Below are 12,772 nucleotides of genomic sequence, written 5' to 3'. Positions count from 1 at the left end.
CAGTCATCTCTGAAGCAAGGAAGAAATGGCCCTTTCAGCAAGGAAGTTTCTTCACTGAAATGCAATTGGTAGCCTGAGGGCAGCTTCTATTACTCTTTTCATTTTGCAGAACTGGAATTTTGTATGTATTAATCAATGACTCCCCATTTCTCCCTCTTTCTGCTCCTGGAAATCATGCTTCTACTTCTTATAAATTTGACTGTTCTTTGTAGTTCATGTAAGTGTAATCATAGGATATTTGTCTTTTTGTGACTGGCTTATTTCCCTTGGTATATTGTCCTCGAAGATCATCCATATTATAGCATATGCCAAAATCTTCCTTCCTGTTAAAGGCTGAATAACCTTCCATTATATATATGTATTCCATGTTTTATTTATCCATTCAGTAGAGTGGGGAAAAAAGACCCCTACAAGAGTTCTACAAACTAGTTTCCTAGTGACAATGAAGCAGGAATTAGTACATGTGATATAGAGTCCAAGAAATCTGAAGCAATGGGTCTAATTCAAAATAGTTTCAGTTGTTTGGGTAATATGGACAATAAATGAATTTTGAAAATGCTTCCTTAAATACAGCCTTCCAAGAAATTCTACAGATAAAGTACCATTAGAGGTAAGCTTCCGTTAAATATAAGAGCTCACATACAAACACACATAGACATACACATTCACACACAGTTTAAGAAAACAAGAAAATATGGGGGGAAAAATAAAGAGAAACAACAGAGAACATGTATAACAATGAGATTAGAACATTTCTTCACACCACATACAAAAATAAACTCAAAATGGAATAAAGATCTAAATGCAAGATCTGAAAGCATAAAGCTCCTAAAAGAGAACATTGGCAGAACACTCTTTGGCATAACTCATAGCAATGCTTTTTTTTTTTTGGATCTGTGTCCTATGGGCATTAGAAATAGAACTAAAAATAAACAAATGGGACCTAATTAAACTTAAAAGATTTTGCACAACAAAGGAAACCAGCAACAAAATAAAAAGGCAACCTATGGACTGGGAGAAAATATTTCCAAATAATATGACCAACAAGAGGTTAATATCAAAAATAAGTAAATAGCTCACACAACTCAATGTCAGACAAACAAACAGACAACCCAATAAAATATTGGGTTCAAGGCCTGAATAGACATTTTTCCAGAGAAGAAATACAGATGGCCAACAGGCACACAGAAACAAGCTTAGCATTGCTTATTATTAGAGAAGTGCAGAATAAAACAACTATGAGGTATCACTTCACACCTGTCAGAAAGGCTATCATAAAGAAGTATACAAATCACAAATGTTGGATAGGATGTGGAGATAAGGGAACATCTGTGTGCTGTTGGTGGAAGTGTACATTGGTGTAGCCACTGTGGAAAACGGTATGAAGGTTCCTCAAAAACTAAAATTAGCATACCATATGATCCAGCAATCCCACTCCTGGACATAGAGCTGGAAAAAATGAAAACACTTATTTGAAAAGATACACGCACTCCAATGTTCATAGCAGTATTATTTATAACTGCTAAGATGTGGAAGCAAGCCCTGCATCCATCAACAGATAAATGGATAGAAAGATGTGAGATATATATATATATGAATATTAGCCATAAAAAAGAATGAAATTCTGCCATTTGCAGCAACGTGGATGGATCTAGAGAATACTATGTTCAGTGAAGTAAGTCAGACAGAGAAAGACAAATACTGTATGACATAACTTATGTGAAATCTTAAAAAAGTCAAACTAGTAAGTATCACACAAAAAAGACTCACTTGGGGAATTCCATGGTGGTCCAGTTGGTTAGGGTTCAGCACATTCAGTGCTGTGGGCCAGGGTTCAATCCTTGGTCAGGGAACTAAGGTCCCATAAGCTGTGTGGTTGGGCCAAAACAAACAACAAAAGACAGATATGGAGAACTAGTGGTGACCAGTGAGGAGAGGAAAGTGGTGGGGGCGCGGTGGGGGGTGCAGGCGAAATAGGGGTAGAGGATTCAGAGTCAGAAACTAATCGGTATAAAATAAATAAGCTACAAGGATATATTGTGCAGCACAGGGAGTGTAGCCAATCTTTTATAATAACTATAAATGGAGCATAATCAATAAAAATTCGAATCACTATGTTGTACACTTGAAATTAATATAAAACATATAAGTAAATCAACTATACTTCAATTAAAAAAACACACAAGTGCCTTGAAAGGTTGAAAGCAAGAAGATGAAAAAAAGTCAAGGTGTGTCTGGGCTCAGTGGCTCAGGCGTGTCCAACTCTTTTCAATTCCATGGACTGTAGCCTGTCAGGCTCCTCTGTCCATGGAATTTTCCAGACAAGAATAGTGGAGTGGGTTGCCATTTCCTCCTCCAGGGTATCTTCCCGACCCAGGGATTGAACCCGAGTTTCCTGCAGCTCCTGCATTGGTAGGCAGATTCTTTACCACTGAGTTACCAGAGAAGCCCCAAAGTCTAGATAATTGCAAACAAAAGAAATGGTATAGTTTGGTTAATATCAGACAATCAAAAACTCTAAGGTGAATATTTATTTTAGAGAAAGAGAGTAGGTCACTACATAATGACAGAAGATACAATTCACAAGGAATGCATTGTTTCCCTGGTGGGTCAGAGGTAAAGAATCTGCCTGCCAATGCAGGAGATGAGGGTTCAGTCCCTGAGTCAGGAAGATCCCCTGGAGAAGGGAATGGCAACTGACTCCAGTTTTCTCGCCTGGAAAATGCCACGGACAAAGGAGCCTGGTGGGCTACAGTCCATGGGGTTGCAAAGAGTTGGACATGACTAAGAGACTAAAATAGCAACAGCAACAAAAGTAAATAGAGTCAGGATATATTAAACAAACATTAGTGGAATTAGAGGCATAAACTGAGAAGCCTATGGCTGTATTGACAGCCCTCAACACATTTTTTTCAATTACCGATAGGTTAAAGAGACAAAAAATTAGAAAGATTTAAGATCCTTAACACAGTATGGAGACACACAGTACTCTGCATTCCACCCTAGAGACTGCCTTCCCTCAGTATCACAGTGTAGATCGCTAAGCAGGAGTTATTTAGAAGGCTGTGTCTTTGGAAGAGGCATCTACTTACTCTACCTGAGCTTAGGGCGTGTTGTGTGTGTGCTCAATTGCTTCAGTCGTGTCCGACTCTTTGCGATTCTATGGACTGTAGCCCGCCAGGCTCCTCTGTCCATGGGGATTCTCCAGGCAAGAATACTGGAGTGGGTTGCCATGCCCTTCTCTAGGGGATCTTCCCTATCCAGGGATGAAACCCACATGTCTTACATCTCCTGCATTGGCAGGTGGGGGGGTTCTTTACCACCAGCACCACCTGGGAAGCCCATCCACAGAGCTAACTGTCCTTCTCAAAGTCTCCTGTGGGGGACGGAGGCTCAAGACCTGTTACTGTTTGAGTAGCCGGGCAGGAGACACACTGCACCACTGGGATGAAGAAGTCGTGAGCAAGGAGCTCTCGGCCATGGAAACAGGGCTGGGTGTGCTCCCAGTAGGGGAGTTAGAGTGTAGTGGGACATAGTGGAGACGAGGTGGAGCCTTTACCTCTGGTTCCAAAGGTTGTAACCTGGAAATTCACATGTTCCCCCAGCTCCTGGCCATCTGTAGACCTTTCAGTTGCAAAATGCTCCTCAGTCTACTGCCAAGAGCAACCTCAGCCATGCAGGGAAGCTGGGCAAAGAGGTAGGTTCAATGATGAGGCTCTGGGGAAACTCCTGACCAAGCAGGCTCAGGAACCAAGGAGGATGCTGGGCTTGAAAGTGTCCTAAGGAAAGTTGGAAAATAGGAGAAATCTCCCTGTCATCCTTCTTGGTGGCTTAGATTCTTAGGGTTCTAGAATTAAGTGAACTACTTTAATCTCTTAAAATGTTTTACAGTCTTACCACTGTGCATCTATGAGAATTATTAAAATAATAGATACCCAACAAAGACCTACTATACTTATATGCAGAATACATTATAAGAAACGGTGGGCTGGAGGAAGCACAAGCTGGAATCAAGATTGCCAGGAGAAATATCAATAACCTCAGATATGCAGATGACACCCCCCTTATGGCAGAAAGTGAAGAACTAAAGAGCCTCTTGATGAAAGTGAAAGAGGAGAGTGAAAAAGTTGGCTTAAAGCTCAACATTCAGAAAACTAAGATCATGGCATCCGGTCCCATCACTTCATGGCAGATAGATGGGGAAGCAGTGGAAACAGTGGCTGACTTTATTTTTATGAGCTCCAAAATCACTGCAGGTCGTGATTGCAGCCATGAAATTAAAAGACACTTACTCCTTGGAAGGAAAGTTATGACCAACCTCGGCATATTAAAAAGCAGAGACATTACTTGGCCAACAAAGGTCCATCTAGTCAAAGCTATGGTTTTTCCAGTGGTCACGTATGGATGTGAGAGTTGGACTATAAAGAAAGCTGAGCACCGAAGAAATGATGCTTTTGAACTGTGGTGTTGGAGAAAACTCTCGAGAGTCCCTTGGACTGCAAGGAGATCCAACCAGTCAATTCTAAAGGAGATCAGTCCTGGGTGTTCATTGGAAGGGCAAATGTTGAAGCTGAAACTCCAATACTTTGGCCACCTGATGTGAAGAGCTGACTCATTTGAAAAGACCCTGATGCTGGGAAAGATTGAGGGCAGGAGGAGAAAGGGATGACAGAGGATGAGATGGTTGGATGGCATCACTGACTCGATGGACATGGGTTTGGGTAGGCTCCGGGAGTTGGTGGTAGACAGGGAGGCCTGGCGTGCTGTGGTTCATGGGGTTGCAAAGAGTCAGACACGACTGAGAGACTGAACTGATACTGATAGCATAGGGAAGTATACTCAATACTGTGTCATAACCCACACATCTATATCTATATATCTGAATCACTGACTGTACACCTTAAACTGACTTGGCATTGTAAATCAACTATACTTCAATTAAAAAAGCAAAAAAATATTTACAATACTAAGTTCTAACAATTATGTGGAGTAGGTGGAACGCTCATCAACTTCTTGTGGAAATGCAAAATAGTACGGCCACTTTGTAAAACATTTTGGTAGTTTCTTATAAATGTGTGTACATGTTGCTCAGTCGTGTCCGACTCTTTTGTGAAGCCATGGATGATAGCCCCCTAGGCTCTTCTACCCATGGGATTTTTCAGGCAAAAATATTGGACTGGGTTACCATTTCCTACTCCAGGGAATCTTCCAGACCCAGGGATCGAATCTGGCAGGTTAAATCAACTTCAGTACTGGCAGGTGGATTCTTTACCAACAAGCCACCAGGGAAGTCAAAAGATACCTTACATTCATGCAAAATCCTATATGCAAATGTTTGTAGGAAGTTTATTCATAATTGTTTCAAACTGGGAAAATCCAAATATCCTTTAGTGAATGGGTAAACACCTGTGAAACATCCACATAGTGGACTTAGGACTCAGCAATAAAATGGTACAAACAACACACAGAAACATGAATGAATCTCAAATGCATTATGCAAACATGTTGTAAACTTTTTTGGTCATGCCATGAGGCTTGTGGGATTTTAGTTTGTGGATGAGGGATTAGACCCCATCCCTCAGCAGAGAGAACATGGTGTACCAACCACTGGACTGCCAGGGAATTCTCTGTTGTAAATATTAAGTCTTTACAAAAACCCTGCTATGTAACAAATGAATCAGTTGGGGCCAAAATACCATACTAACTTGATATACAGCATCATTCATTTTAAAAATATGTGAAAAGCACTTGAATAGTTGGAAAATTTAAAACACCTCTCCTTGAACTTCTCTTTCCATTGCACTTACCCCACAGACTTTTAATCTGATGAAATATTATTTCATGCTCAAAAGTCTTTTATTCATGACTTTTTCATATTGCTATGCAATGAGAACATGAGTATAAATTAAAATTTGCCTTTTCATTTACTGTGGTCATAAGACTGTAGGAATAAAATGTTTTCTTTTGGATTGATTTTTCATTCCATTTGTTATTTAAATAACATAATAATAGTAATGAATATATAAATAAATACATTGAAATTATGGATAAATAAAATTTATTGATAAACAAATTCCATAGGTAACGCAACTCAATTATATGTAAGTACATGGGATCAAATGGAGTTTTGTTATAGGTATGTCACTTGGTTCTTTGAACTTCTAGCAAGTTGCCCCCCAATCACATAATACTGTGTAATAAAAATTTATTTTAATGATCTAGTTAAATGTTTAAGAAAGTTTTATTAAGCCCTCTTTCAATTTTCATTTAGGCATACAACTGGAAACCTTACCCTTGAAAATAACTTGTTTCCTGGTAATTAGAATACTGATCACAAATCACAAGTGATTTTCTTAATTTCTGGAAAGTTTACCAAAAAGGTTTTAAGGGTATTTGCCAAATGATCAAAGATGTTATTGATTACACCCATTCCTCTTAGACACCTTATATAATCTTATATGTTCTGTAGATGTTGGAAAGCTTGAATACTATTAACCTGATTGAACTTTGATAGCATATTTTCATAAAATGCATTAATCTTAGTGCAGTCTTTAAGTACATTTAAAAAAATATTTGATGCTACAGATTTAATGCACTATATTTGTGGAAAAATGTTAACCAAATTGTCTAATTGGCAAAGTCAGTCCTCAGTCAACCAAATCCAGTTACTTTCTTCCATTAAAAGATTGAATTAATTTTTCAATTGAAATGTTTTAATACACACCCCTTTGGCAACCATCATTCTTCTGAATTCTAATTCTATTGTCCAAACAATTCCCCTTCCAATCAAAATGAATTCATTCTGTTTTAAAGTTTCCAGATATAACAAGTACAAATAAATGATGACCAGTTCAATTTGGGGGGTTCTTTTGGCTGTGCTATACAGCTGAGGGCTGAAGAATTGGTGCTTTTGAACTGTGGTGTTGCAGAAGACTCTTGAAGAGTTCCTTGGACTACAAGGAGATCCAACCAGTCCATCCTAAAGGAAATCATTCCAAGATATTCATTGGAAAGACTGATGCTGAAGCTGAAACTCCAATACTTCGGCCACCTGATGCAAAGAACTGACTCATTTGAAAAGACCCTGATGCTGGGAAAGATTGAGGGCAGGAGGAGAAGGGGACGGCAGAGGATGAGATAGTTGGGTGGCATCACCAACTCAATGGACATGAGTTTGAGTAAACTCCGGAGTTGGTGATGGGCAGGGAAGCCTGGCATGCTGCAGTCCAGGGGGGTCACAAAGAGTCGGACACGACTGAGCAACTGAACAGATTGACACAGCATGCAGGATCTTAGATCCCCAACCAGGGATGGAACCCATGCCCTCTGCAGTGGAAGTGCAGAGTCCTAGCCGTTTGACCTCTAGGGAAGTCCCAACCAACTCAGTTTGAGTGTCAGATAAGCAATGAATAATTTTTGGTGTAACTACAGTCCTTACATTGCATGGGATATGCTCTTAGTAAAAATGATAATTGGACATCCTATATTATATTTGGCAATCTTATTCATCTGTATCCTTCCCTTTACCCCTTTTCAGGAGTTCTGCTTCCTGCTAACTGACTATAGGCTAATCCGATCAACTAACTTTCAAGAGTTAATAGGTGTTACTTCCCTGGTGGCTCAGTGGTAAAGAATCCGCTTGCCAACGCAGGAGACTTGGGTTCGATCCCTGGGTTGGGAAGATTCTCTGGAGAAGGAAATGGCAACTCACTCCAGTATTCTTGCCTGGAAAATGTCAAGAACATAGGAGCCTGGCAGGCTACAGTCCATGGAGTCACGAAAGAGTCAGATCTGACTTAGCAAAAACAACACCACCACCACCAACAGCACACTTTGGCATAAAAACTTTCTCTCTTCCCTCCCCTCTTCCTTTCTGTCTTCTTCCCTTCCTTCTTTCCACCTTCTCTTGCTATTTTTGAAATTTACTCCAAGAGAGGCAATACAGTAAGACATTATCAGTTCTTCACACTATTTAAAAAAATATAGGAAAATACATAGAAAATGGAGACTTAAGTAAGTGGGGGAAGATGTCCATTTATCTGGTTGTCTGGGCATGTCATAGGCTCTCCTAGGCTTGGATAACACCAGAAGGGATAAGAGGGACCCCTTTGTTAACCTCAGGCTTCCTTTGTGGCTCAGCTGGTAAAGAATCCGCCTGCAGTGCAGGAGACCTGGGTTTGATCTCTGGGTTGAGAAGATCCCCTGGAGAAGGGAAAGGCTACCACTCTAGTATTCTGGCCTGGAGAATTCCATGGACTGTATAGTCCATGGGGTTGCAAAGAGTCAGACATGACTGAGCGACTTTCACTTCACTTTGTTAACCTCAGATCAACTGGCATCTTTTTGGCTCTTGGGGCACTAAAACCCAGTGGGATACGCCCAGGCCTCCCTGCAAATCTCATACCATCATCAGTTTCTTGTTCAGTGGACCAAAGAAAAGATTCTCACTAGTGTCTGGGGTTGCCCCAGGACTAACTGTGGGCAAATCAACTTTGCGTTCCAGACAGATCCCTGTGATCATTCATGTGTGGCCTCTCACCTGGGAGCAAGACGATGGGCAAGTGTCTGGGTAGGTAAGGTACAGCCCCCAGCAGAGCGTGGGGCCCCTGGGAGGGTGTTGGGGCTGAGGGACCTGCCCTGCTTGCCACGTGACCGACCCCACGTGATGCGCCTGGGTTTTCTCCTCTGTGAACTAAGGGAACTGGTGGATCAGCTCCAAGGTTCATCTGCAGATGCTTGTGTCTCTCTGGCTTCTGCCTGATCCCTGCCCTCTTCTCTTCCCCTTCCACAGGCATGTTCCTCTCCACAGCTCCATCTGCTCCTGGAGGAATGTCGCCCTCTGGCTGCTTTTCTTCCTCTCTTTGGAGCAGACATCTGCCTCACCAAGCTACAGAGCCAAAAGTGGGTTCGGAAAAGCTGCAGCTGCTCTTCTTTAGAAGGCAATCTTGGGGGCTGAGGATTAGACACGAGGCCAGGACTTGCGTCAGAGGAGGCCACTGTGATGGTGGCTTCAGAGAACTAGCCTTACTCACCTGTCCTGAGCCCTTTAAATCCTTCCCTCACCTGCTTCCCCCCAAATTATTCCCCGACTTTTCCTGATACATGTCTTTTCCAAGTTTAATTTTTGAAAACGTGTCAGTTGCTAGGCAGGACTCTGAGGGCAGAAGACGGATGAGGAGGCTGGTGCAGTAGTTGAAGGGGGAGATGGGAGAAGGTTGGGCTTCCCTAGTAGCGAGAGTGGTGAAGAATCCACCTCCCAAAGTAGGAGGTGCAAGAGACAGAGGTTCAATCCCTGGGTTGGGAAGATGCCCTGGAATAGGAAATGGCAGTCCACTCCAGTTTTCTTGCCTGGAAAATCCCATGGGCAGAAGAGCCTGGCAGGCTATAGTCCACGGGGTTGCAAAGTGTTGGACGTGACTTGGTGACTGAGCACATAAAGCGCACGCGGGAGGTCAGATGCTGACCTGAGGAAGTGGAGCAAAGAGTTAGAAGAGACGGGATTTAGGAAGTTGAACTGACCCAAGTCCATGACTGGTAGGATGCTGGGGGTGATGGCAAGTGAGGGAACTGAATCTCAGGATTCTAATAACAGAATAGGGGGCTGTTGATGCCAAATATCAAGATGGACACAGAGAGAAGGTGCTGTTTGGACATGGGGAGATGCTAGTTCCATTTTGTCTTCTTATTGTTCTTTTAACTGAAGTTTAGTTGATTTACAAAGTTGTGCCAATCTCTGCTGTACAGAAAGATGATTCATATATACACACACATATATATTCTTTTTAATATTCTTTTCTATTATAGTTTATTCCAGGGTATTGAATATCTTTCCCTGGGCTATATATTAGGATTTTGTTGTTTATCCACTCTAAATGTAATAGTTTGCATCTACTAACCCCAAACTCCCACTCCATCTCCTTCTTTTCCTTCTCTTCCTTAGCAGCCATGGGTCTGTTCTCTATGCCTATGAGTCTGTTTCTGTTTTGTAGATAAGTTCATTTGTGCCATATTTTAGATTCCATGTGTAAGTGATTAGTTCCATTTTAAATATGTTGGAACAGAGGTGTTTATTAGATGCCCAAATGGTGTTTCCCTCAGGCTGTTGGATATAAAGTGTCTTAGCTTGGAAGAGAGGCTAGGTCTAGGAGCTATAGGAACCACTGCTGGGATTGTGGGAATGGATGTGATCTCCTGGGAAGTGTGAGTGAAGGAATGACAGGAGAGGGCTGATACCATCTTCTTTTCTTGGCTTCAGGCCATCCTTGGAGAGTGCATTAAGTATAGCATGAAGGGGGGATATCCCTGGTGGTCCAGTGGTTAAGACTCTGCACTTCTGATGCAAGGGGCATTGGTTCAATCCCCGTTAGGGCAGCTGAGATCCCACATGTTTTGAGGCTTGGCCAAGAAAATAATATATAAATACATCTTTTTAAAAAGGGTAGTATGAAGGGCAAGAATATATTTGGAAAGCACTAGAAGTCTCAGTGGCCAGTCCTCACCAAAGAAGTGGGTCTCCTGGAAAAAGCCATGGATTGGAAGTCCCAGATCTGTCCCCAATTCACTGTATTATTCTACGTGACCTCTCTTTTTCTTATTTTAACCTATTAGATTAGGAAGTTGATATCAATGATAAATATGTTTTTTCTAATTCTAAACTTCTGTAATTCCAAGATTCAGTAGTATCCAAAAGAGTCATGTCTCTCTGGTCAGATTCCACCAGAGAGATGCTCAGTTTTGATACATGGAGCCACAATAAATATTGTATCAGTTATCTTGCTGCCTAACAAATTACCTGTACGTTGGAAGTCTGGCATGGAGTGTTGAGGTTCTCTGCTCAGGTTCTCACCAGACTGAAATCAAGGTGTCCATCAAGGCTGCCATTCTTATATGGGACTCAAGGGTCTCCTCCCATCTTATTGGTTGTTAGCAGAATCGTTCCTGGCAACTGTTTAGCACTGAGGTTTCCTTTCTGGTTGTCAACTTTTAGCAGCCACCCTCATTCCTAGACAATTAGCCTCTTCCATCTTCAAAGCTACAAATAGCAGGCCAGATTCCTCTTATACTTCGAATACTTCTGACCTCTTCTCTACCAATCAAGAAAAAACCTTCTTTGTAAAAGACTTAACAGATTGGGCTGAACTCTAGTTGCTCCTTGCCTCTCTGGGAGGCTCTCTACAATCAGCAGGGAGTTCTGACCTTGCCTCCTTTCAAATCACTGCTTCTGCCCTGGGTCCCAGAGCATGTGAGATTTTGTGTGTGCCCTTCAACAGTGGAATCTTTTTCACAGCCCTCTGCTTCTCCTGAAAGTAAGCCCCACTGGCCTTTGAAGTGAAGCATTCTGGGTCTTGTCTTCCTGGTATAGGACTCCTGTGTTGGGGAGCCCAATGTGGGACTCAGATCCCCTCACTTCCTGGTGATAATCTCTGCAAATTGTAATTATCCTTCTGTTTGTGGGTTGCCCACCTGGGGTATAGGTCTTGAGTAGACATCTCTGTCCCTCCTACCCATCTTGTTGTGGTTCCTTCTTTGTATGTTTTGTTGTAGATGATCTTTTCTGTTAGTCTTCTGGTCTTTCTCATGCAGAGTTGCTCCATGAAGAGTTGTAATTTTGGTGTGCCCATGGGATGAGGTGAGCTCAGAGTCTTCCTACTCTGCTATCTTAATCCTTCTAAACAGCCTATAAAGTAGAGGTTGTAATTCTCCTTTCATAGATGGGAAATTTATAACTCAGACAAAGGAAGACATTTCCCCCAAGATTATTTAGCTGTTGTGTAGAGTCAAGCATCTAAGCCAGAGTTGTCTTATTTATAGTGATTCTTCCACTTCATAATTTCTTCTCCCTTAGAGATAACTGCAGAGTCATATAGTGGAACTCAGATTGGTCTTGAATTCACAAGGAGTCAGGAACCAAAATCAGGGCTCCTGACTCCTACATCCATGGTATTTCCACCACTCCTCACTAATTAATTTCCCTTATCAACTAAGATACAGGAGGCAGAGGAATTAGGCATTAAAATAATCAGTTTTAAGAGGAGAAAGGAGATCCCGAATTTAAGACTAGGGTCTTGATCCCTATAAAACCCCCTGCCCTGGAATCTGAATGGATAAAGAAAATGTGATATATGTATATGTATTATTATTACTCAGCCATAAAAAGACTGAAATAATGCCATTTCTGGCAACATGGATAGACCTAGAGATGATCATGTCTTGTGAAGTAAGTCAGAGAAAGACAGATGTGATTTTGCTTATATGCAGAATCTAATTAAAAATAATGTAATGAATTTAGTATGAAACAGAGACAGACTTACAGATTTTGAAAGGTGCTTCCCCTTTGGTTCTACCTGGACACAAATTCCTGATTCAGATCTACCTAAATGTGTGAAGAGTGGTGAGAGGCAGACCCTGAATACAAGCAGAGTGACAGCTAAGAATTGAAGGTAGAGTATAGGACTGAAAGAGTCTCACTATCCACTTTTTTCCATGGGCCAATAAGAGCTGAAACTCTCAAAAGATATGAATTTAGACATTTCTTTCTTACAGAGAAGCCAGGAGAGTGCCTCCAAGAAAGGATCACCTGTAATTCTAAAGCCCCAGACTTATGCAAAACAGATTTCAATTGCGATGAACACCTCAAGTGCTGCTCTTTCGCCTGTGGGAAGAAGTGCATGGATCCATATGAAGGTAATGCCATCCAGGCTGAGAGCAACTGTGTCTTGTGAGGTGTCCTATTTCCTACCCTGTCAAGATGTGGTGGAATGATTCCCTTGAA

The 12,772-nt window shown here is 41.6% G+C and overlaps 1 protein-coding gene across 1 annotated transcript in view; it reads left to right on the top strand.

Annotated features, from left to right (window-relative positions):
• WFDC8 (WAP four-disulfide core domain 8) overlaps positions 1 to 12,772 on the top strand; it is a 32,816-nt gene that overhangs the window by 15,797 nt on the left and 4,247 nt on the right. The window contains exons 4-5 of the mRNA XM_070471828.1: positions 8,792 to 8,901; positions 12,544 to 12,684. Coding sequence (XP_070327929.1) covers positions 8,792 to 8,901; positions 12,544 to 12,684 — 251 coding nt within the window. The remainder of the gene's footprint in view (positions 1 to 8,791; positions 8,902 to 12,543; positions 12,685 to 12,772) is intronic.

The sequence above is a fragment of the Odocoileus virginianus genome, chromosome 9, assembly GCF_023699985.2.
Source record: "Odocoileus virginianus isolate 20LAN1187 ecotype Illinois chromosome 9, Ovbor_1.2, whole genome shotgun sequence".
Classification (NCBI taxonomy): Eukaryota; Metazoa; Chordata; class Mammalia; order Artiodactyla; family Cervidae; genus Odocoileus; species Odocoileus virginianus.
This window is presented reverse-complemented; position numbering and strand designations above follow the sequence as displayed.